A 26204-nucleotide genomic window follows, 5' to 3' on the forward strand; every position below is an offset into this window, starting at 1 on the left:
ATAAATATCCAAACAAAAATTTGTGAATGAGTAACAAATTAGATGGAGATCCTGAAATCCCACACAGGCAACTCAGATGCAAGAGATTTTCCGTTCTTCTAAATTCCAGGTGAAGTAATTAAAACAGTTCCACATACGAGTATCGTCCACCTAATGGTGACGACTGATTTACACATCAAGCGTGGATCAACTCACAACCTTCCATCCCAACCCTGTTCCTCATCTGTGGGAATTTCAACAGCGTGCATTCATGCGAGCTTCGTTATTTAAAGAATGGAATTACTGAAGACAAAGAGATTGGCAAAAATATATAAATAAAAAGAAAGGACAAAACTTAATCATTCATTCAAGAAAAGAAACCAAATCCTACAATCACAGAGAGGAAAAGGAAAAGTGCATGCACCTTCAGGTAGTTGTGCTGGCGCTCCTGCTCGGCCTTCAAGTAGAGACGCGTGAGGCGACCCAGGTTTTTCTTGCACACGGTCTTATCTACGGTGGCCCCTCTACGAATTCGCTCACGGTTATAGTGTGCTGCATTTGTCCACCAGTCGGCCTTTGCTTTCACGTAGCGAAGGATCATGCTTTCAATAGGTGTAGGCAGGCCAGGTACCTGTATTGAATGGACCAAAGGTAGAGCACACTCAAACCACCATTAGAATGGTGTTCATTTATTTTTTTTCAAAGGAAAATATTAATTATTTTATACAAGGATCCAGTCTCAGACAGGAGCTAAACAACAAATGGCATTTGGTGGGGAGGGGCGAAGAGGGAAGGGTGGACATACCAAAGGAGGAAAGGAGGGATAACAAAGAAAACGAGTAACAATGATCCAGTGAGGTGGGGGGGGGGGCGTGAGAGGAAGGGTAAGGAGCTCAATTCTCTCTATGGAAATATGTATCATATCAGGCCAGCTGGTGGTAGCTGGCATTTCAAGTTATGTCATAGAAGTAGGGGAATTGACCAATCCCATGACAGGTTCTTTGTCAGTTGTAAGAAAAAAGAAAAAAAAAAGAAGAAAAAAAACATGTGGAGAACAGATTGCGGATGTGCACGGATAATTGCATGAGGTAGTGATGGGCAGTGCATTTGAAAGGAGGACAAGACAATGGATACAGGGAGAGGATTCAAGAATTTGGAAACGAAAGGGGTGATTAAATGCAAGAAGGCAACCAGCATAAAATAGGGAGGGCAAGGTGAGTACCTTCCAGGGAATGTTGGCCTTCCAGCAGCGCCAAGCTTCTCCAAGGTGCTGCAGAATGGTGCGAGCCTTATTTTGCTTGATACCCTCTGGCATCATATCCAGAATGTCATGCATCACAGCTGCCCGCAGCTCCAAGTCAAAGTGTGATTCGACACGCTGCTTGGTGACAGTTTTCGCGACTCCCTTTGAGTGTCGCCCTGAGTGACAAAGTATCAGTGCACAGTCAAAATAAATAAATAAAATAAAATAAAAATAACGTCGTGTCTTTCTTCATGTTCCACAAAGCATTGAGCCAAATTAGATACCAGTTCATCTCTTCACATCGATTTCATCATCCAAGAGTAGTTGGAGACGAGAAAGAAAATAGACAAAGCCTGATCATGCTGGTAAAAGCTGTGTGTCACGAGTTCAGAGGACGAACGAGTTTGAATCAGACTAACATGTTGCTTGTGAAAAACGTTTTACAGGTGAAGACAGGTTCAAACCTGACTCATCATATAGATTGTGATTAACATTTACACCAGACTATGAATGTTTGTAATTTTGGAGCTACCTGTCCCCCTAACTATAAGTGGACTCCAAATCACATTTTCCCATTGATTATTACCCCCACACTTTTTTTGAAATAAACAAAATAAATTCAAATTGCAAATTGCTTCTGTGAGATATTGTGCTTTGAAAAATATCTTGGTTATTCCCAAGTTTGACAATTTCTGAAGTTGTGTCGCATTAATCTTAGTGTATGGCATAGCAACGTGATGAAGTTATGCAATGTGATTAACGCTGTTCCATGAGGACAATGATATGACAATATGAGATGCTCTTACAGCCTTGAATGCGAGCAGTTCCGCTTTGTTGGAGACTCAGTGTAATATATTTTCTTGGTAATATCATCTATAGGCCAATTACAAAAGAATCAATCCAGTCCTGGAGAACGTGCATGGTCATTAAAAAGGTCATGACAACATACCCAAAGTCTTCTCGTTTGTGCAATTTTCAGCAACCAAAAGTGAATAAACAATTCACAAACACTTCCCATCTCTCCAAACCAACCTTCAAATTGGCGGGCAAGCAGGTTCCCAAGCCAGCGTTCCAACAGGGGTGTGATTCCCCGCATGAAAAACAGCCACACGCGCCAGCCTGCTGCCCAGAACCCACATCCAGGGCCTTTGCCAACTGGTCCCTATACAACGCAGGCAGAAAAAAAATCAGGATGAAGGATCGGGGAGGGAAATAAATAAACAAGAAAGATGTCATGAATTGCATGATACTTGCAAAATCCAAAAAATAAATTTCACCTTAAAAATAATTGGTGGTTGAATTCAGTCAAGGCAGCGTTCTGGGCCCTGTTCTTTTTCTGGTTTTCATCAATGATCTCTCCGACTCTCTGGAAAATCCTCTTTATCACTTAGCTGATGACTTCACCCTCTGCCATACCATTTATCATCCCTCAGACCGGCAAGCAGCCTTTTCCCTCTCTGCAGATCTGAATAAAATAACAAGCTGGTCCAACATGTGGAACATGTCCTTCAACCCTGACAAAATCTCACACACTCACTATGTCTCTCTGAAAGGACTATCTGGAACCCCCCCCCAACCACCCACCACCCCATCTACTTTCTCAACAATCCTCTTAAAGAAGTCCTTTCATTCAAGCTTCTGGGTCTCACTATCTGCCATGATCTTTCCTGGGAAAGCCACATTTCCAAGTTGGCCTCCAAAGCCAGTCACCGACTGGGCATTCTCCGTCGTGCAAAGTCCTTCCTTGACCACACACAAAGCTTTCATCCGTAGCCTGATGGAGGACTGAAGACCTTAGAAGTTGACATTTGGCTTATGTTGACCTTTTGGCCCAAGTTGATCCGAAAAAGAATAGGTGGTTGAATTCAATGACCAAATATGCAACTCCTCGTCAAATTTCAAGTCAATCGGATGAAAATTGACAATTCCACAAATTTTGCCGATGACCACCTCAAAAATATTTGGCTAGTTGAATTCAGTGACCTGATGTGCAAATCCTGATCAAATTTTAAGTCAATTAGATGAAAATTGAGGATTTTAGAAACTTCACAAAGTTGTTGACCTTTTAACCTCAAAAACAATCGACTTCTTGCTTATGAAGAACTCCACCAGGTGGTGAAGCTTTGCGAAGATCGGCTTAAAATTGTGACATGTAGGCGATTGACGTACAGACACAGACAGATAAAAAAAGTTGACCGACATATACTGTACTTGAAAAATCTTCGATTTTCACAAGTAAAATATGGTATACATCAATCAATCCTCGACGTCTTTCAGAGATAGCACCTTCTACCAGCTCCAAAATGTATCAGCCACTTAATCCACATGCAGGTTTACTAACCGTGTTGAAGCGGTAATAAATCAGGTGCTTCAGATCCTTGCACATTCGGATCTGCCTCATGAGCTTGTACTTGTAGCGATACATTCCTGTCAGCTGGCCCACGTGAGCAAAGATGTATTGCAGGCCATCAGACAGCTAAAAGCAAACCGATAAACACAGCCAAGTGAGGGTTTTTGAATCACCATACGACATCACCAGCAAACCATGATGTATTTATAGGGAGGTGGAAAAAAGGAATAATGCAACAATGTCAAATAAATCTGCCCACATTCGAGGCCAACCCTCCTCCCACGTTAGAGGTCAACCCACTGCTGTGTTTGGTCTCAATTAAGGTGAAAACTTAAAGGTTCCTTGAGAGAAAGGGAGAGAGAGAGAGAGAGTGAGAGAGGGGGGTGGGGGGGGAGAGAGAGAGCAAGGGGGAGAGAGATAGATAGATAGATATGGGAGGGAAAACATAAGTAGAAGTGACAACATCAGATACATCAGATCATCAGATGCTGAAGACATGACCTTTGACCTGTTCAGTCCAAGATTGAATCACTTCATCTTTGTGTTGCAATCCATAAGCATGTCAACTTTGGTTGAAATCTTTCCAGTTGTTCATAAGTTATTGTAGTAACACAGATTTTCAATTAAAGGAACTTGAAATTAAGCATTTGACCTTTTGAACCTAAGACGTAATCAGCTCATTTTCGTTCGTATTCCAGCCCATAGTTATGCCATCATCATCATAATCATCAACTATTTTCAGTCCACTGCTGCATGAAAGGCCTCAGCATGTTGATGCCATGTTGCTCTGTCTCTTGCGTTGTTGTACCAAGTTTGGTAAAAATCCCTGAAGCGGTTCACAAGTTATCGCGGTTACAAAATTGCCACGCGTGGCAGCAGAACCCCAAGACATGCTTCTGCATGACCCTTGACCTATGATCCAAAAATATAACCATTTCATCTTTGCATCATAATACACTATTGTACCAAGTTAGGTTTAAAAACAACAAAAAAAATCCCTTCAACCGTTCACAAAGTTATCACGGCAGCACAGACACACGGACGGACAGACATCCCAAAAGCAAAATTCCTCCGGCGGTGGCTTCGGCAGCGGAGGCATAATAAAGATTTTGTATTTAAATGCATTAAAATAATAATAATAATAATAATAATAATAATAATAATAATAATAATAATAATGATAAGAAGAATGGCAGAAATCAATACCTTACCTGGAAAGCATCAACGTTGCCCAGGCGGTACTGGACATGACTGTCAACAATGAGCTTTGTGAGCCGCAAGATCTCACGGCATAGATGGAAGGCATTTCCAAAGCGCGATTTTTTACGCTCCTGCATGAAAACAACTCGTTCAGAGATGCACAGCCATTTTTACTCTCATAAAAAAACATTAACGGCAACAGGTATGAAATATAAAAAGGGGGGAGGGGGAAAAAGAAGGAAAAAAGGAAAAATAAACTTGCCTTGGTGGTGAGTGTCTTGACAGGTTTCAAGTTAAAGTTGTAATCCAAGTGAAGGTAATTGAGGTTCTTGCGGTGGATTAGCAGGTTCAACATGTTGTAGCCTTGGCGACACACTTGCAAGCCAACTTCCACCCAATCCAACTTTGTAGACTGGAAGAATTTGGTTGCCTTGAAGGAGCGAAAAAGGTACCTGCAAGAAGCAGGGTAGGACACAGGAGAGCTTAAAATGTGCTCTTTCAAACATGGAATTTCATAATGATCAAAAGATTGGAAATAATTAGATAACGATAGAAGTGGATGAAGGAAAACAAATGAGATGTCTCGCCAAAGTAAATCGTCAAGGTTAGTTTCCTCCCTTACTCTTTTCATGTTCGTTCATCACCTTACTCAACATCTACCTGATGCCACACTGTCAGTATTTTTATATTTTATCTTCTGTCATGTAAATCAACCATGAACTTCCATTTTATACAAAAAGAAAAGAACCATAATCGGTGCCATAATCATCATCATCAACATAATTAACAAACAATGTATTAAAGGATGTTGGGAGTACCAAAACAGTCTCTTGGTAAGGGTTGCTTTCCTAGCAATTAACAGGGTAAGAGTTTGTAATTTTGCCAGGGTGTCGGCGATAACTCGTCGATGCTTCACAAAAGACACCAAGGAATCCTTAAACAGCCACCAGCGACCAGTGCTGGCAGACGAGTCATCCAGCGTAATGTTTTCCCATTGGACGGTGCACAGATGGATACCTTGCCCTGCATGTGAAACACCAGGCAGGCAGTTTACAGCTGGATCGAGACGCAGACCCAAGATAGACAGCTCAAAGGCGAGTACGCATAGCTCTAAGATATCTTGCCAGCCCGATCAGTGCCAACATGGACATTCTCAATTCAAACATTATTCGCAAGTTATTTTGCATGCGGGATGAGGTTTGTTTGTTTCCCCGAGTCCGAATGGGAATGGGGGGGGGGGGGTGGGGAGAAGATGGAATGTGCAAAGAACATTGTGTGGAGCTCATGACGTTCAGATCAATCCTTTTACAACTTTCCAAATGAGCTTCTCGATGCCACCTGCCTTGAAATCAAAAGATAATCCTCCAAACGGGAACACAAATCACTACATTAATTTTCTCATCAGCCCTATGGTTTCGAAGCTTACAGGGATTTTATATGGTGGGTTGGTCCCGTGCTTACGAGGCAGCAACAAAGAAATGGCATAATGGGACATTGCTTTGAATGAACATAGTTCTATAAATTAATCAATTCAATAATTTCATTCATTCATTCAAAGACCTGTAAAACATATGGTGAATAAAGTAAGTGAAAAGAAGGGGTGAGGCCTGGTTGCTTGCATGGGCAGAAAAGAGAGTTTTGAAAACAAAATGTCAATTTCTATAATCCTTTCAATACACTGATGGACTGACACAGGATGGCCTAGACAAGAGGTTATACACATTCGCCTCGAGGGTGTCAGGCCTCGGTTCGAACCTTGACCCAGCTACAAACTATCATCCTCAAGTTTCACTGGCAAGGCGATTCATCAATGTGTGCCGTCCCTCGGATGGATGTTAAACGGGTGTCCAGTCTGGCGCCGTTAGTTTGTAGACGTTAAAGATCCCATAGTGTCGTCCGCTAAAAGTCGGCGAGTTATCGTCGGCACCGTGAACAAGTTATAAATTCCTGCCCTGACTCAGAGAGGCAACTACATCATCAGCCAATGATGATGCTCCGCAGCCTTATGCTGCATACGAAAGAAGAAGAAGAAGAAGAAAACGATGCTGTTCACATCGAATGTCATATCTGCCTTGGGTCTCTGCAAATTGCTGTGAGTGGTTCCAGGATGGACAGGTTGATCAATAACAAAGTTTTGACATTAAAAAAAGAAAGCACTTAACATCATCAATGCGACTTAACTTGCAGATTAGTGTGAAAATAAGTGAAACTATTTGAAAATTTTCACAACCTGCCGGTTGCTTCTGTCAGTCCAAAAAGATGTTCTGCCCACCTCTAATATAAGCAAGATTGTTTACGAATTTCAGTACCGGTGTGATGCTTGGTATGTGGGCCACACATTCTTGAGATTGAAGGATCGCATTGAACGACATGTCCCTTTGAGATCAGACGGGGTCAGTCATCCGAACAGAGACAACCAACTCGGGCTTGTAAAAATGTACACAGTACGACAATTATTCACTGTGACTCTGCAATTGGTTCCCATTTACTGAATAATCCCCAGTGTGCAGAGCAATATCGTATTGGCTCATTTAAAATTATGAGTAGAGGACGCAGCTTCGCTCACCTTCGTGCAATGGAGGCCACATTCATCAGGTCAAACAATCCCATTCTTTAGAGACAGAAATAATTTGTCCGAACTTAATATTTGAATATGATGGCTTGACTGTGTGACAACTCTACCAGTCAGTCGAGTCATCATGGAACCCCCCCCTCACCCCTCCCCCCCCCCCCCCCCCCGCAAACGAGCCATCAGATAATTAGCATTATGTTTCAGCCGGTACTTTAGTGATTCATCTCCGCCCAATCATTATTCATGATTTCATGATGGTTCATTTCTGCCTACTCATTATTCATGATGCTCAATGGTTCCATCAACCAGGTAATCCCATCCTTTCTTTCTCTCAACCAATCAACGTTGAGGACATTACATTGCAACATTATAAACGAGAGTTTGGTGCTTCTTCTTCATCTGCTTGCAGATATATCCTGAAGAGTGCAAATCGAAAAGCTTTGATAATGTCTATTTTATTGAAATGGATATATAAATTTTGGTGTATGAATCGAATGTTTCAAAAATATATCAAGCCACAAAGAACACAAAATGTCAGTCGAAGCTTTTCACAGCTCGAACCAACATAGAGGAACTCCGAACACGAAGTCGACGGATATTATTATTATGCTTTTTTAATATGTATCTACGTCGAAGTTATGGGTGGATAATGAAAGCAGATCACACAAAAAGGTTAAAGATAAGAGATTCTTGAGGTTATCATATGTGCGGAAATGAAATAAAGCCATGGGCACTGGCATCTCCAGGCGTTTAAAAGTTATTTGAAGGTATGAAGATGTTGAATTAGATGATACGAGTGAGGAAAATGAAAAAACATTTTTGAGCACTTTACAGTTAAGAAACCGTTGTCGCCTGTTCCAAGTCAAGGCATTGTTGAACAGGCCAAAGAAAAGAAAAAAATGGCAAATCAAGACCCCCAGCGAGGGATATCGAGGTGACCAAGGATGCGTCTGATAAAGAATAATTCAATAAGGCCATTATCTTCAAAAGGGGGTCTTTAAATGAACCCAAACACCAATTTTTATTCATGTACTTCCTCGGAGTTCCCCTAGTATATGCATGCAAAGTTTCAGGCCGCTAAGTTTTATGGTTTTGGAGTTATGGAGGAGACACGCACACCGAATGAATGACACATTGACATTTATTTTGATGGACAGTGGGATGTGTGGAATCTCACCGCTTCTTTTGGGCCTTTGGTGGCTTGTGCTTAAGTGCATTGAGGACATAGTACTTGAGAAGTTTCTGGTATGAGACTCGAACTTTGACTGGCTGCCCAGCAGGACAGTGCTCCCGATACCTGCAACAAAAAATTCAAAGAACAGAAGCATTAAAAGCAGAAAGTCAAATTTGACACAAATGAATCAATGGATACGCCTCTGCCCATGCTACATGTCAACCCACCGTTACGATCGATTAAAGGTTCCTTGAGAGAACATGACAGAGAAAATACAGATTAGTATAAGAGAGACATCAGATGTTTCTAACTGGAATTATGGGCTGCCAAATTATTTCCAAAGGGCACAGGACCTTTGACCTGTTCAATCTAATATTGAAGCGGTCCATACGTTTGTCAAGTATGGTTGAAATCTCTTGAGTGGTTCATAAGTTATTGCAGTAACACAGATTGTCAATTAAAGGACACATGACCTTTTGAACCCAAAATTTCATCAGTTCATCTTGGTATTACAATCCACAGTTATGCCAAGTTTGGTCAAATTCCCTACAGCGGTTCACAAGTTATTGCAGTAACGACAAGTCTGGAGACGGCAATGGTTCACGAGCGGTATTTGACGATGTAGATTGTTTCAGAAGTCAAGGATGAGACAATGTGATAATTTTTAACCAAGTTATAAAAATGATCAACATGATGTGGTACGAGTGACAGGTTATTAGCTGCAAAATGTTGGAAACCCGGTTTCGTTCAACAACTTTCAAAATTTGACCTTTGCATAACCTTTAAAGGTCACAAAACAATGTTGTGGACATTAAAATAAGGAAACAGGATACATGCTATAGCTTATTGGAGTTAGTTCGTCGAAGAAGGTCAAAAACCCGGTTGGATTCTCACAACTTTGAAAATTTGACCTTTGTGAACTTTAAAGGTCAAAGGTCAACGATTATGACCTTTGGTGCAAAACTTCCTCTGGAACATTGCAGGAACAATATAACGTCATATAGGCTATATGGCATTTCACACTCCTCGGATTATCCATACTTTGATGAAATCAGTGTAAAAACAAACTTGAAGGGGGCGCCATGGGCAAGGTGTTCGAGATAGAGCAAGATGGTTTCAAGAATTTAGGTGGGGAATGACCTCAAGATTATGCATAAAAAAAATAGTCGTCCTTGCTCTCAAAGTTTGGGTGGTCGTATGATTTTTATGTCAAAATTCGCAATTTTCTAAGTTCGTGACCTTGACCTTGGGATGAAAATGAAAAAAATAAAAATAAAAAATAAAAATAATAATCGAGCTCCGTGGGGCTATGCAGGTGCCATTGGGCTAACCAAATACCGAAAACCCCTGCCAGATTCGACAAACCCCATCGGAGGAGATGCAAATTGAAATCGGCTACACCCTAAAAACATGTTTTTTGGCGTGGCTCCGCCCATAATGGGCGCACCATGCCAATTCTCAGGAAAACACAACTAGATTATGATATAAACCTCCCACCAAAATTTTATCAGGATCGGATCAAAACCCACGGAGCTATGCTCGGGACAGACAGACAGACAGAGACACACACCAATAACAAATATAGTGGTCACTTACTTTTTCGTGAACCAAAAATCTTCTACTTTCAACTAAAGGTCACATGACCTTTGACCCTTTAAATCCAAAATCTTATCAGTTCATCTTTACTCCATAATACACATTTGTACCAAGTTTGGTAAAAAAAAAAAATCCCTTCAGCAGTTCATATGTTATTGTGGTAACAAAATCACCACACATGGACAACCTAAAAACGTAAAGCCTCCAGTGCCGTTGGCAGCAGAGGCATGAAAAATATTTAAGAGCCAGAATGGAAGAGGAAAGCACAGACGACCATACCAATTCTTGACAAGCGGCACGTCCACAGCACGGCGAGTACGCCCCGAGCGAAGGTCGAAGGGTCGCGGCGCCCATAGCAGGGCAATTCCATTGGCTGTATTGTCAGAGTACAATGGTGTCTCACGCAGGAATGGCTCCACACCTTCTGGTAGCTCAAACTCCTCATCGTCATCAGGCAGGGGCTCTTGACTTTGCTACAAAGACAGAAGAAACAGCTCAATCTAAAATGTTATGCTGTTGATCAAAAGCACAAACTCACTCATTAAAGAAGAGAAAAAGACTTCTGGAAACAGTTTCGACAACACGTTGGTCTCCATCCTCAGTTTGTTCCTATCCCATTGGCAGACACTATTATAAAGCAATGGTGGTTTCCGAGGGAATTTTCTAACACCCCCCCCTCCCCCCACCTTTCCTAGAACATCAACTTTGCTTACAAAGAATCCAAAACTATATATAAAAAAAATAGTGCCTGCACAACTGTAACTTTATCACACAAATGATCTCATCAGCACTACTGTACTCATTAATCACATTGAGCCCATTAAAACTTGCTGTGGTCTCATGATCGCTCATATATTTAACAGGCCCATCGGTTGCCTCATGGGCTAAGGGCTTAACAAGGTCGGTACCATTAAGCAGAGCTTTAAAGAAGTTTTTGTCTTCTAGGAGCAAACACGATGGCAACCTGAAATTCTAGAAGGAAACAAAAAAAAAAAAAACAGACTTTAATTTATGGGTCTTTACATCGACTTCTTTATCCTCAAATAATTATAAGCCTAAACACTGAATCGTTTCCTCCTCGATAGTCATCTTCATCATCTTCTTCTACAAGATTTGCTGCAAATTCATGAAGCGACCTGAGTTTGACGTTTCTCTCAACATTGGCTTTTACACATGCAAGTTACTCTGTCAACGTGCTGTTTCACAATGCTCTCCCCGGTTTTCTTAACACCATGGAGGGGATGTGCTGTAATGCGCAAAACAAAGTTGGTTGCACACAGGAACATGACTAGCCCAATCAAGCAGTTCCAAGCAACGGTGTCCAATGTGTAGGTGGTAGGCTTCTCGCAATCGCCTCGGGTGGTACCACTACCTGTCCCTTAGCAGACTTTCGCAGAACATCAGATCTGTCGCAAGTTCTTGCGGCAAGCTGCCAGATGGCGGATGTTTGTGGGTTTTTGAGTCAGTGTTTGCACAGGCTTGTCACCAGAAATCTAGAGGCCCAAACTCGAATGCAGCGGCCTGGGAGACTGCCTCATCATACAGCACATACTAATGGGCACCCTTTTCTGCGAGTTCATGACTTGAATCGCACCGAGCAAGGGATTTGGGGAGGCCCTTCTGAGGCCACGAGTTTGCACTGTTGGTACTTCATGCAACGCTCCTCGTTTGTCTGTAAAGATCCATGAAGCCCCTCAGCCCCTCTTTTATTTTCCTGGAGACCAATCATCTGTGGCACCTCCTTCCTAAATCCTTCCCATTTTTTATCCAACGCTACTCTTGTTTTGGGGGCTCGACCCCTCACCTGTGGTGTTAATTAAATACAGTATAATCTGGATAAACGTATGCACCTATTTTTAGAGTGAGTGGAGCACATATGCATAGAGGGATGGACCAAAGAATAAGATGAACAAGTGGAAGGAATGTATGGAGGCAAAAGGTTTGAAGGTGAATATCGGAATGACGAAGGTGATGAAAAAATCCTCGATCTTTTCTACCCCCGATAATCCACCCAAGCCCACCTCCTTCAAATTCCCTGCTTTCCTTCCTGAAAATCCCTGTAATGTCCATCTTTTATTCCCCATGTTCTCCATCCCATCCCTCTCCCTTCCACAGATCTCCAAATGTCTCTGTTCCCCACTGTGTTGTCCTTCCCACTCCCACCCTCTTGTCTCATGCCCCCCTTGCTGTGCGTTGTGTGTTAGCTCTTACACGAGCCTCAACAAGGTATACAAAAAAAAATCATTTAAGGATACAAAAGAGTATTTTTTCTAAACTAGATGTCCATCGTTTGCATTAAATTTACTTGAAGTCCAAGCGAGCTGGTATGTGCAGGTGAGGGAGGGTGGCGTTGGGGCAGGGGGGCACACACGCATGAACAAAGAATCCAAGTATCAGAGGCGACAAGATAGAAATCGTATTTAACAAATGGAAGAAGAAGAAAAAAATCTACACATTATTTGCTGTTGTATCAGAACAAAATAATACCTTTGTCGTGTGCCTGTGGGCAATGGGATTGATGAGTGGGTCAAAGTAGAAGGCAGGCAAATCTGGGTCCTCAGTCTTTATAAACACCACATTTGGTGTGTGGTACCTGAGCAGGTGAAAATTCGGTTGACCTCAGCAATGAATTCCTGAAAGGTTATGTCTTCTTAAAGCTCGCAGCCAAGATGTTCTCAAATCATAAAGAATATAAAATAAAGTTGTGAGGACACAACAAACAAAAACATTTCTTTTGAAGCGAGTAATCCATATAGTCTTGTGATGATATAAATTCACATTGGCTGTTCAATAAAGGACAAATATTCATGGTATGTGCTGTACCAGGTAAGGTGAACATGGTGTGGTAGGTTGTTGTACAGGTACGGGAAAGCAATCTTGTACTCGGTGCGGATTTGCTGCCGGATGATTATCTTGTTTATATCATTAAACTCGTTCCAGTCTTCATCCCTAACAGACAGAGGAAGAAAAATATAAAAAGAGACTGCATGAGAAACAATTTGACGCAAAAATGAACTTCTTCAACTTAATTTTGTTCTTCATTCAATATCCTGATGAAGTTCAAGTACAATGAAAAATTACTTCAACCAAGAAGAAGATTCTCATCACAGTTTATCAATTTGTTTCACCAGCAAACCACATACAATAAAGCCATAGTGGGAATGTAGGAACACATCGGCTTAAGGACTTACTGGAGGTTTACATCTCGCACAAGAGGCTCAAATTTGGGACCACCGGGAATGGCCAAGTTGAGGGCCTTTGACGTGAAGAAAGCCTTTAGGTCAAAGAGGTAAAAGTAGTTTCCATCAACCAAGTCCGTGAGCAGTTGGTTGGCGAGACGATATAGCGTGGACATGATGGGCAGAGTAAACTGCCAGCGGCGGTATGTCACACCATTGACAAATCTACAAAGGGAATGAGGTAGCAGAAATGAAACGTGCACCAACTGTTAGACCATGAACAAAACGAGGCATTAAAAAAAATGAAGAAACCTTTCAAGCAAGCTCGTATGTAGAAAAATAAAACAAAATAATAAATATATATATATATATTAAAATTAAATAACCGTAAAATTAATTACTGGAATCAAAAAAAATCAAATCATTGAAAAATCAAATAAATAAATGAAAATTGAAAAATTAATTAACAAATAAATAAATAATGGAAAAATTATTCTTCAAAAAAGTGGGACACCATGGACACCAAGACTAAAGGCTTCCTTTCAGGAACAATTAAAAACACTACTTTGCTGCATATTTTAAAAAAGCATCAGGGTGCTCAACATCTTCCAATAATCGTGAATCATGTAAACACACCTGTGTCTTTGCCTATTTTTTGAATTGACAAAATTATTATAATTCCTGTATATATACATACATATATATATATATATATATATATATATATATATATATATATATATATATATATATATATATATATATATATATATATATGTGCAAATGTTAGACAGAACGATGTAGACAATGAAGGATTGCTCTGAAAATTTATTCAAAAAGCCAAATACTTGTGATCGTCCCGAAGCGGCTGATGGTCATACAGCCAGTCCTTGACGGGTCCATCCTCATCAGGGTCAAGCTCCATCTGCACAGCCTCCAAAGGCTCGACGTCCATCACATTGTCAGCGTAATCCAGTGGTGGTTCCTCATCGTCAAAAGGTGGGAAGCGCATCCGCTTGAAATGACGCCGGTCTCGCTTCTCTCGCCGCATCATGATCCACATCGTACTGCATGTGATCGAGACAAGTGTCGGGAATCGACAAGTCAGTTTTAACATGTCAACAAATCATAATTCAACAAATTTCAAAAAGTACAGCTAAATTATTTATCTTAAAACACAGGAACTACCGAACAAATAAAACTTCTACCACCATGACTACTTCTGACTACCTATTTGCACTTGAAATCTATCATAATTACAACCAAACAATCAAAACAACTTCAGGAGAAGGGCACATGGAAAAGGTACTCTTCCCCATACCTCCCCCAATCAGCTTCCTTACCCCCACTGGGCGATATACACGGGTTCAATGACCCATGATATTTCGTTGACAAAGGAGATGGCACCCGTGATGTGGTACAGCACCGACACATCTCGAATCTGCTCCCAGGGCATTGGCATGTTCTCCAGCAGTTTCAGAACTGCATGTGGCATGTATTTCAATGCTCTGGATGAAAAAGCGGAAGGGAGCGTGTTCAAGAAAGATGCATGGCTGCTATAAATTTCAGGGAATCAAAGAACCAGGGCCGTATTGCTTGGCGAACACAGGAGGAAAGAACAAGAACAAAAACAGATACGATTGGATAACAACAGCAGGTGGGCAAATACACATCAAGTGAGGGGTCAAAAGATCGGGCGAAAGGCCATCCTCCAGGTAGAGCGCATACCTCCGCCAAGGTGATTGGTTTACGTATTGTATCCCACCGATAGGCTGGATCTGGATTCGGACCTGAACTAAAATTTAATCAGCTTGTTCTCGTCACCTAACCAACTCGTCCAACAAGTTTCGTCCAAATCCATCCACAACTTTTTTGAGATATCCTGCTCACAAACACACATACAAAGAAAGACAGACAGACAGACGGACAGATCGATACATCGATCGACAGGGAGTATCCTGGGATCCACCTTCAGTGGCAGAGGTAATAACCCCTGAGTTTGAAGCTCACCAAGAAAGCGTCTCAGGCTTATCGTTCAGAAGAACACTACATCATCACAGAATTTCACCATTACATTTCAGAGAATCTCATGAAGTACTTACAAACACAAAAGTCAAAGAGAAGGGTCTTAAAATACACAAGAGGATTGCACAATTCACATCAAAAAAAAACCCAAACAAACATATACATATATATATATATATATATATATATATATATATATATATATATATACATATATATATATATATATATATATATATATAAATATATATATATATATATATATATATATATATATATAGTTTGCACAATTATACCGACAGACTGCAAACGAATAGGGCTTCACCAATGCAAAACCTACCCCAGATACACACGCTTGTCATGACGGAACTTGCGATTAGTCATGTCTCCATGGTCACGAACAATCTTGCGGACATGCTCTGGTGGCATGTCTTCCTTCTGTGCATCCACAAACCCAAACTTTCTCTTCTCAGCATAACGTTTCGATTGCAGCTGTTGCCATTTACGAGCTTCGAAGGAGGGGGAAGAAATATTCACACATCAATAAAAGGTGCCACTTGATGTCCTTGTAATAGGTACAAACTAGAAGGGCACTCGGTGGAGCGCATACCTCCGCCACGTAAGGCCTGACCCATGAGAACATATCTGGCCCAATACATTATTGAGGCATCGTGCTGTATAGTATTTTTGAGCACTATCTCTCGATGGTGAAGAATCACTTTAAAAATTAAATAATTATCCTATCCAGATCCGCATTCGGATGTTCACCAAAATTTAATCATTTCTTCCTCGTCACACACCCAACCTGTCCCACCAAGTTTCATCCGAATCCGTCCACAACCTTTTGAGATATCGTGCTATATCTCTTAATGGCGAAGAATCACTTGAAAAATTCTCGTAGTCGGATCCGGATCCGGATCTTCACCGAAATAGAATCAGTTTATCCTTTTCACACACCGAAACTGTCCATAAAATTTCTTCTGGATCCGTCCACAACATTTTTGAGACATCTTGTACACAAACAGACAAACAGACAGACAGACAGACAAAGGGTGAGAACATAACCTGCTTCACCTTCGGTGAAGGAGGTAATAATGCGTTTTCAACCTCTCCCCACCACAAGTGCTGCATATAGTACGAAACACGCACGACGCACGCACGCACGCACATATACACACACACACACACACACACACACACACACACACACACACACACACACACACACACACACACACACACACACACACACACACACACACACACACACACACACACACACACACACACACACACACACACACACACACACCTGTGGTTGACACCCTGCTGATTGGAAAGTGTTCAAGGATTCCAGTGTGTTGAACTCAAATTAATCCGATTCATTAAAGCAGGTTCCATCCACCAACCTACTATAAATGGGCAGCAGTCTACAATCGTAGACAGTCAGGTCAGGTCAGGTATGGGAGTATGCGCCAGAGCAGCGCGTCGCTGCGTCCACTTTCTGCCGGAACTCCAGGGGCATCTGTCTGGCCATCCTCCAGGCAGATGCCTGGCCCATCCCCATCTCCTTAAGATGTTGATCAACCTGCTGCAACTACGAGGCATGTGGTTGGCCCATTGTCCTCCTCCACTCATGAGACTCCCTCACCAAGAGAATCTGATGAGCAGGATCAGCGTCAGGAAAACAAGCCACATGTCCATAAAGCTGCAACTGACACTCACGGACTATGCAGGTAACAAATCTCATTTGAGTCTCCTTCAGCAACCGCTCGTTGGACACGAAGTCTGACCAGCGATAGCCAAGGATTCCCCGAAGACACCTGGTACAAAAGGAATTAAGTCTCCGTCTCAGATCCTCGGTGAGAGTCCAAGTCTCACATCCATAGAGCAAGACTGTCAGCACCAAGGACCTAAAGACTCGGACTTTCGTCCTCCCGCACACGTACCGGCAGCGCCACACCCCATGATCCAGTGAATCCATGACTCCCCAGGCACGACCCAGACGTCTATTGACCTCTGACTCACAGCCAGCAGAGACATGAATATCACTGCCAAGGTAAGTGAATCTTTCCATGGCCTCAACATCCTTGCCACAAACAGGACAGCAGCATCCAAGATGTCATTGAAAGCCTGGATCTTCGTTTTGACCCAGGAAACCCGTAATCCCAGCAGCTCTGACTCAGGACTCATTCAGCACAGCACCTCGAGGGCCCCCAAGAGGATGTCTAAAGTCTCTGCGAAGATGACTGCATCATCTGGGAAATCAAGGTCAGAGATCTTGACATTCCCAAATGATGCACCGCAGCTTGATCTCTCCGACATCCTCCCAAGAATCCAGTCCATACAAGTGCTGAAAAGTGTGGGGGCCAGTACACACCCCTGACGAACTCCAGTAACAACTGGAGATAGGTCAGAGATGGTACCACCACATCTCACAGCACTCTCAGTACCAGAGTAGAATTCAGACATCAGATCGATCCGTTTTGGTGGCACCCCACGAAGACCAAGAATCCTCCAGAGGACATCCCGATTCACTGAATCAAACGCTTTACAGAGATCAACATAAGCTGCAAGCAGCCCCTGCCGAAACTCTCGTCTGCGTCCGGTGAGGACCCGAAGAGCAAGGATACGGTCAATCGTTGACTTCTTTGGTGTAAAGCCTGACTGCTCTGCACACTGGTGCTCAAGCAGATGATGGTGAACCCTATCAAGAATTATCCGAGCAAAGACCTTGCCCGGCACTGAGAGCAGCGTCACCTCCTCGGTTTGTTGTTGCAGTCTTGGCGATCATCCTTCCCTTTCCAGAGAGGGACAACAAGGCCCCTCTTCCAATCAGTTGGGATGATGCCTGTGTTCCAGACAGAGCACAAAACTGCATGCAACGACACGAGTGCAGCATTTCCACCAGTCTTGAGAAGATCAGCATGGATGCCACAGATCCCTGGAGCTTTACCCCATTTCAACCGGTTTACCGTTGCCTGTGTTTCCACAAACGAAGGTGGACCACAGTTGATTGGAGGGTCAGCAATAGTGATTGTAACACCCCTGATGTCCAACTCGACAGCTGGTGGATCAGCCTGGTACAACCGCTCAAAGTAACCAGCCCAGTGGGCCTTCACTTCAGACTCCTGTCAAGAGCCTACCACCCTCTGCTCTAACTGCAGTACACCGAGGGATGGGCTTGGATGAACGCAATGCAGAAATTCCCCTGTAAGCGGGACGAGAATCACTTGACCACAGGTGATGCTCTACCCCCTCAGATTCCTCGCACATAGGCCTCCTTGTCCACCCATAGCACACGTACAGTTTTACGCCTCATCTCCCTGAACAGCTCAGCTCTGTCATTCAGCCTGGCCCTGCGACTCTGGTCAATGGTATGCAGTGTCCCTTGAGAGACAAAATTCTTCTTTGCCCAATGGTGAATTCCAAGATATCCACCGGCAACATCAAGGACGGTGGTCTTGTTGGCACTCCACAAGTCTTCAGGACCTCCCAAAGCACCCAGATCCCCCCCCTCCCAATCTCCACTCAGCTTGTTCGCAAACTCCTCAGCTACCCTCTCATCCTTGAGCTTGCCAACATTCAGCCTAGGCTGGGATGGTACCATTCTCCTGGATTTCAGGTGCAACTTAAGAGTGCTACAACAAGCCGGTGGTTAGTATTGAGGAACTGAGCACTCCGGTTGACCCTGCAGTTCTGGATCATCCTCCAGCGGCCATCGACGAGGGCATGGTCAATCTCCTTTGCCACACCGCCAGCATTGGAATACCAAGTCCAACGATGAGCTTGTGGCCGCTGAAACCATGAACCGGCCACCCTAAGTCCATGACTTCTTGCAAAGTCAAGGAACTTGGTGCTATTCAGGTTCACAGTTCCTGACCCATGGGGACCAACACACACCTCATAACCATCCCTATCAGTTCCAGTAGACAGCGTTATTATGGAATCTGGGCTGTACTGAAAAAAAATTGCCGAAAGCTATGAGGATGTGTTGTCGAATGATTCCCTTAACAACAGATATCAAAATGAGAACGATCAAGGCTAGATATCCACAAACAGTCCATGACTGAGCGACAATGGAGCGCAACGCAGTCATTCACGTCTCCACAAAAATAAGGCCCTCGAGTCAACACTGCGCCTTCTGCTTCTGACGCCTGGAAACGTACATTGCAACTCTTGAACACTTCCACATGCAAGCAAGACAAAAATCACTAGCAATGAGGTTGTCGTACCAGAAGGCCAAATAAATAAATAAACATCTACACTGGGCTGGTGACCTCAGCCAACTAATAATAATAATAATAATAATAATAATAATAATAATAATAATAATGGCACGTCAAAATAACTAATCAGAATGTCACCCTGACCTCCCTCAAGTAAAACCATGCTGATCAACTTCATCTTTAATTTTCGTTTTTACAGAAGGTTCCGATATCTTCCCCAATACTGAAGTTAAGCCAATTGATCTCCAACTCCCCAACATCCTCAGCAAGCCTGGTGTTGGCTTTAACGGTTAAGATGGCTGTCTTAAGATCTTCGGGTCTCGAGCTTGAGCTCCTGTCGTGCCGTTAAATAATACCAGGTGGATTTACTCAGCCTGAAATCCTTCCGAGGTCGGCAAAATAAGTACCAGCTTACTGGGAACAAAGGGCACTGCATCAGCGGCACAGTCGCACTCCCAGCAATGATGCAACCAGCAGCCACAGACTGCATAAGAAGTGATGATATCCTGAGTTCTTTCTTTAGTATCGGCATTACATTTGCCGCTCTCCAATTCGCAGGTCTCTCATGTCTGGCTGTTCACATCGCCATCTCTGAAGGCATATCCAAGATTGAAGATCCAAACTTTTATAGCAGTTTTGTAATTTCTTTTTTCAAAAAGTTGATCGAGGTAATTGTTAATTTTTATTTTCATCAAAAATCTTGCAGCAAACCAAATCAAACATTCTAAAAGATGGATTGCTAGGATGTTACAAGTTAATTATAAAAAGGATGTACTGCAGATTCTACATTTGATTTAATGATTATTCATCGGCAGGCCAGTGAGCAAACTGATAAAAAGTAGGGTTTTAAATGTGGGAATGTCATACATGCTATGAGGACATCTGCATGGAATGCTATTCAATAGTGCAAAATGTATAAAATTATAATATACTGGACATCAAATACAGTGACTTGCAAGTACTCCTGACACCACACCCAATAAGCACTGACCTGTTCACACAGCCACCCCCCTCCCCCCCCCAAAAAAGCAAAGTAAAAAGCTATTGCTCTCATATTTAATCGCCCAACACCATGCAACAGAAATGCACCGTATTTCCTACTTTCCAGATCATCTCAATTGTATAGTTGTACCTTTTTCCTGCAGTTGCTCCTCACTCACAAATTCTGGAGGTGGTGGAGGTGCCGGTTGCACAGCTACAGGCATGGAAACAGGCACAGGTGCTGGCAAAGATGTTGGTCCAGAAACTATCCCTACTCCAGGTCCTGACATCAATCCAGCTCCTGAAACAGGTGTCTGTCCTTGAATCAGACCAGTTCCTGATACAAGCGGGGGTCCTGACATCATTCCATTTCCTGACACTGGTGTTGATCCTGGGAGCATCCCAGCCTGTTGCATCGTAGGTCCTGAAATGATATCAGTTGCAGGTACAGATGTTTGGCCGACAATAATTCCAGCGCCTGGTACAGGTGTCGGTCCCAAGAGCATCCCAGATCCTGGCACAGGTGTCGGACCCAAGAGCATCCCAGATCCTGGCACAGGTGTCGGACCCAAGAGCATTCCAGCTCCTGGCACAGGTGTCGGGCCCATGAGCATTCCAGCTCCTGGCATAGGCGTCGGACCCAAGAGCATCCTAGACCCTGGCATAGGTGTCGGACCCAAGAGCATCCCAGCACGTGGCATAGGTGCCGGACCCAAAAGCATCCCAGATCCTGGCACAGGGGTCGGTCCTAATAGCATCCCAGATCCTGGCATAGGGGTCGGTCCCAAAAGCATCCCGGATCCTGGCAGAGACATTGGACCGGTCACCATCCCAGAGGTCGGCACAGGCGGCAGACCAGAAACCATCACAGGCGGCGGACCAGAAACCATCACAGGCGGCGGACCAGAAACCATCACAGGCGGCGGACCAGAAACCATCACAGGCGTCGGCACAGGCGGTGGCGGTCTGGAGACCATCCCAGGTGGCGGACCAGGGACCATCCCAGATGCCGACACAGGCGGAGGACCGGGGACCATACCAGCTGCAGACACAGTTGTTTGTCCTGGAATCAACCCAGTCACAGACACAGGTGGTTGCCCTGGGATCATCCCAGCTCCAGGTCCTGGAATGTGTCCATGGGGATAGGGAAATTGTGCCATGATGGCTGCACCGAGCAAACGCTCTCACCTGCAATTACAGTAACATGTAATGAGGGCCTGAGAGTCAACAATCCTCGAGTACGAGACTCAAAAATCCTCAAATATGTGAGAAAGCCTGATTAAATGTATGCCTAAATAAATGACAATTCACACTAACACAATTAAATCCACAGCCAATTCACACGGGAATGAGATAGAGAGATATATATATATATATATATATATATATATATATATATATATATATATATATATATATATATATATATATATATATATATATATATATATATATATAATGGAGAGAGATAGAGAGATAGAGAGAGAGATAGGGAGGGATCACTTTGTGACATAAGACGATGCATAAGGATCCCATCCAATGGGTCAATCAAACAATTCTATATTTTATTATGCATGCATAATTCCATCTTCTTGCATACAGATAGCCAGGTCGGCTGCATCATTTCTGGGGCTCGGCCATCTCCCACAGATTATGATAGGAATTCTAGATTTGGCCAGGACAAAGGCCAACCGCTGTCATGGGAATTGTACTGTAAACAAGCATGATACTAAATTTATGTTCCAAGGGAGATAGTGAGAAAAAGACATAGCTATAAACCTCTCATAAATTGATCTAAAACTCAGTGGAACTTGAACACAACATTTTATACAATAATGACAACTACTCTTATGCAAATTACAATGGCATTAGAGTCAAAGCTTTTCAAATTCAATAAATATATTAAAATATCCAGTTTAAAAATAAATTCCATTTCCTGTTATCAATGGAAAAAAGGAAGCAGTTATTTTTGCATTTGCATTGGAAAAAAATAATTTTCTTCAGTCTCCACACCCGAAATCCCCCATGGCACATTTGGGCGACACATTTTGCCATCAGGGTGACACAAATACAGGGGGTAATAAAATGACACTAAAAACTAGAGAGTTCACACAACACCTTACCCTATGGAGTCTTGAGAAAAAGAACATGGGCAGTCTTTTAAAGCCTTGCTTTATGTTTTGCACTGAAACAAACAGTGCAAGGCACTGCCATATCTATATATTAATACTGAAGGACCAATTTTGTGTTCCTCCTAGCGGTCGCATCACGTTTTTCTCGGTACTGTGACCTGAGAAGTTTTGACACGGTGTTTGTACGTCAAAGTCGACACGTGCACAAATCAGGGGACTTCTTCACAAGGAGTAGTGTACACCAAAAATGTCGTGTACAAGGACGTTTTGTAGGCCTCATTAGGTAAGGCCATGGAGTACATCGACTGGGATCCGGCTCTTACGAGAGCCGCCACTGGTTGTCATATTGGGCTCATGGAACGGAATCAGTCTGTGACAGGGTTTCGGCTAGTTTGTCTGAATGGTGAATCTCACAATCACTCTGCCCTTACAGCATGAGACGGTGAAATATTTTTCCAAGTATTGCTAAACACAACGTTTTGTTGGAGTGCCAAAAAGGTGATGTGTGTTCTTAGTGTTCAAGTCTATAATTCAATTTCAATAAAATAAAGATTTTAAAGGTTGGGGGTGGGGGGAATTAACAAAAGGAAGAAAAAAACCAAAACTTGTTATGGAAGTTTACCGCCGTCGATGCAGTGTCTTTTCCACCACAGCATGTTAAATTAATTGTCCGTGCCTGTTGTTTGTTCTCTTTATCCAGATAGCCTGATTGCCAACATGAGTGGTAATGATTGTAGAGTTGCTGCCTATTTGGATGTGTTGGTGAGAGTTGAACAGAATGGTTTCAGTACAAGTGCATATAATAAAGTTGTTGATTTCAGTTTCCCTGTCATCTTGCACAGCTTTCCAGGTAGCAATGTACCAATTAAAATGGGTTACAATGTCTTTTCATCTCAGATACTTAGATTTGAAAGAATTTGTTCAGTCAAGGATGATTTTGTGGAACGTGCTGAGGTTTTTTTCCATCATGTTAAAAAGAGGATATTTGGCCGACTGTTTGATCGGGTCTTGTTAGAATGTCTGACACCTTTTAAGTTTGGTTGGTTTTCATGTCATCAAGTTCCTATTGCATTGCATTTGATAGAATAATTAATTATTTTTGTGAAGTAAAATATTTAATATTATTGGTTAAACATATTTTTTTTTTATGTTTTAAATAAAGGAGGGATTTAGATAAAAAATAAAAACAAATAAATAAATAAAACAAGTGAAATCCTTCAATACAGCACGTATGGTGAAGCAAATGAGTACACTAATGTTAAAATATGCAATTTATGCTTTTTCAGTTAAAAAACAATTAAAAAGCGTACTTAATATTTGAAATGTAAAAATCTTATTATTATTGTGATAAGCATCTTTATATTATAACAGAAGGAATGAAATCGTTCGATACAGCGTGGCAGGAGGCCGCAAAAGAATGAGGGCATAAGAAGAACTTAGCTTTCAGCATTTGGCGATCGGCGCGAAATGACGTCTTTCGGCGCGAAATGCGATGGTGGGCGGAAATGACGTCTTTTGGCGCAAAATGCAATGGTGGGCGGAAATGAGGTCTTTCGTTCGTTCGTACATGAGAGGGGCGCGTTTCTTGTTTTTTTCCCGTCAAGCAATAAATTAAATGGTTTTCACATATATAACACATTAGTTTCACAAATTTCCATTGAAATACTCGGGTATTTCCATCAGTTCTCACTATTTCCATCTCGGTTACGCACTGCATCTACTGGACGGCCGTCATTGACTGTCCTGAGGCATGTGGGGGGGGGGGGGACACTGGAGACGTGGTAGACAACGGGGACATTTCAAACTCGGTGCAATTGTATACAGCGCACGCGCTGTAATAAGATAGCTATTGGAAATAAATAAATATTATTTATAAAATAAATTAGAACTAAGCATTACAATAATTTGTTGGTGGTTGCGAGGATATGCAGTACAGCATGTTAAAATCAGTCATTAATGATAGTTTGAATATTTGAATGACAGTTTGAGTCTATGGTTAGATGAAGGTGCTGTGTCATGGACATGTCTGCAAGGTAAAGTGTTTATCGCTTTATATATTATCATATAAAAAGTGGTGTATGGTTAAAGTCAGTCATATGTAGAAATACTTTCAATAAAACTAATAATTAAATAAGTTTTAATAAGGTATTGCATTGCTGTGTTGACTGATTGTCAGGACACAACTTTGAGGTTGTGGGCCCATTGATGCCGAGTAATCTACTGATGTGGACCCATGACGGGGTTGTGGATCCGCTGTTTGGAGAGGTTCTGGGCTGAAAGGATCGAAATCTCGATGAAAAACGGTGCCCAGCTGATGATCCGGGCAGTTGGGAAATCAGTCAATTGCTTATCAGTTAAGGTTTTAACTTCTAATAAAATAGCTTTTGTAAGTAGGTACCAGGTGTGTAGTGTGTGTGTGTAGTGCGTGTGCGTGTGCGTGTGCGTGTGCGTGTGTGTGTGGGGTTACATCTGGCTTCCTTTTTGGGACTATGGTGCAGTAATTGGTCTTTATTTTGATCGGACAAGGCGTACCGAGGGCGTGGTTCCCCGGTGGTTAAACCGCTGGTTAATTAGGTAACCCAATTCCATAGGCGGGAGGACCCAAGGTCATGCGGTTGAGTTATTGGCGTCCACGGTCGGTTAAGCAACCGGCCGCGTCACTGAATTATCCGTGAGCGACGGCCTACAATTCCGGGGAGTCTGATGGGAATCGACGTAGCTTCCCCCACTGAGTGGTCTTCTCACCTGACCCCACAACAATATATATATATATATATATATATATATATATATATATATATATATATATATATATATATATATATATATATAGATATAGATATGTGTTTTGGCCCAATCTCTCAATGGTGAAGAATCACTATAAAAATTGAAAAAGTCTGTTATCTGGATGTGGATTTGGATCTTCACCAAAACTGAATCTATTCGTCAATCTGTCCACATACTATACCCACCCTGTCCACCAAGTTTCTGCGGAATCTGTCCATAACGTTTTTCGATGTCGCTCTATATATCGTTGTAGCCCTATCTCTCAATGGTGAAGAAACACTCAAAAATTCTAGTAGCTGGATCCGGATCCAGATCTTCACCAAAATCTAATCAGTTCGTCAATGTCACACACCGAACCTGTCCACAAAATTTCATCCGGATCCGTCCACAACTTTTTGAGATATCCTGCAAGCAGAGACAGACATACAGACAGACAAACAAACAAAGACACACAGGGGTGAAAACATTACCTCCTTCCACCTTTGGTGGCGGAGGTAAATATGGGTAAGCTGACTCGGTGTAATGAAGAAAATTTAATGGCCCCTTTCAGTGATCCCAACTCAATAAACATGCATTGCATTAAAAATCAATGTTTGTGCCTTTGTCCTGTTGTTCAATTATTGAAATAGCGTTTATGTGTATTGCGGCTCTATGGATATCGCGTTTCTGACCAAATCTGATAAAATGGCTTTTCTTGATATTTGGGTTGCCGACCACTGAGCTGTGCTTATGCTCTTGGTATAGACGGTATACCTTG

At 42.4% G+C, this 26204-nt stretch overlaps 1 protein-coding gene across 3 annotated transcripts in view; it reads right to left on the reverse strand.

The window, feature by feature from the left end:
- Nucleotides 1-26204, reverse strand: part of PRPF8 (pre-mRNA processing factor 8) — an 83420-nt gene that overhangs the window by 54382 nt on the left and 2834 nt on the right. For all 3 annotated transcript variants that reach the window (XM_085859256.1, XM_085859258.1, XM_085859257.1), the window contains 15 exons: nucleotides 20680-21716; nucleotides 15659-15827; nucleotides 14637-14801; nucleotides 14142-14360; nucleotides 13306-13518; nucleotides 12938-13063; nucleotides 12602-12707; nucleotides 10394-10587; nucleotides 8522-8641; nucleotides 5035-5224; nucleotides 4784-4903; nucleotides 3564-3698; nucleotides 2255-2384; nucleotides 1202-1398; nucleotides 404-610 (listed from right to left, as the gene is read on the reverse strand). In XM_085859256.1, coding sequence (XP_085715382.1) covers nucleotides 404-610; nucleotides 1202-1398; nucleotides 2255-2384; nucleotides 3564-3698; nucleotides 4784-4903; nucleotides 5035-5224; nucleotides 8522-8641; nucleotides 10394-10587; nucleotides 12602-12707; nucleotides 12938-13063; nucleotides 13306-13518; nucleotides 14142-14360; nucleotides 14637-14801; nucleotides 15659-15827; nucleotides 20680-21688 — 3300 coding nt within the window. In that variant the 5' untranslated portion in view covers nucleotides 21689-21716. The remainder of the gene's footprint in view (nucleotides 1-403; nucleotides 611-1201; nucleotides 1399-2254; nucleotides 2385-3563; nucleotides 3699-4783; nucleotides 4904-5034; nucleotides 5225-8521; nucleotides 8642-10393; nucleotides 10588-12601; nucleotides 12708-12937; nucleotides 13064-13305; nucleotides 13519-14141; nucleotides 14361-14636; nucleotides 14802-15658; nucleotides 15828-20679; nucleotides 21717-26204) is intronic.

This window comes from Eptatretus burgeri, chromosome 16 (assembly GCF_056783735.1).
Source record: "Eptatretus burgeri isolate ZD-2024b chromosome 16, Ebu_testis_v1, whole genome shotgun sequence".
NCBI classification, from domain to species: domain Eukaryota; kingdom Metazoa; phylum Chordata; class Myxini; order Myxiniformes; family Myxinidae; genus Eptatretus; species Eptatretus burgeri.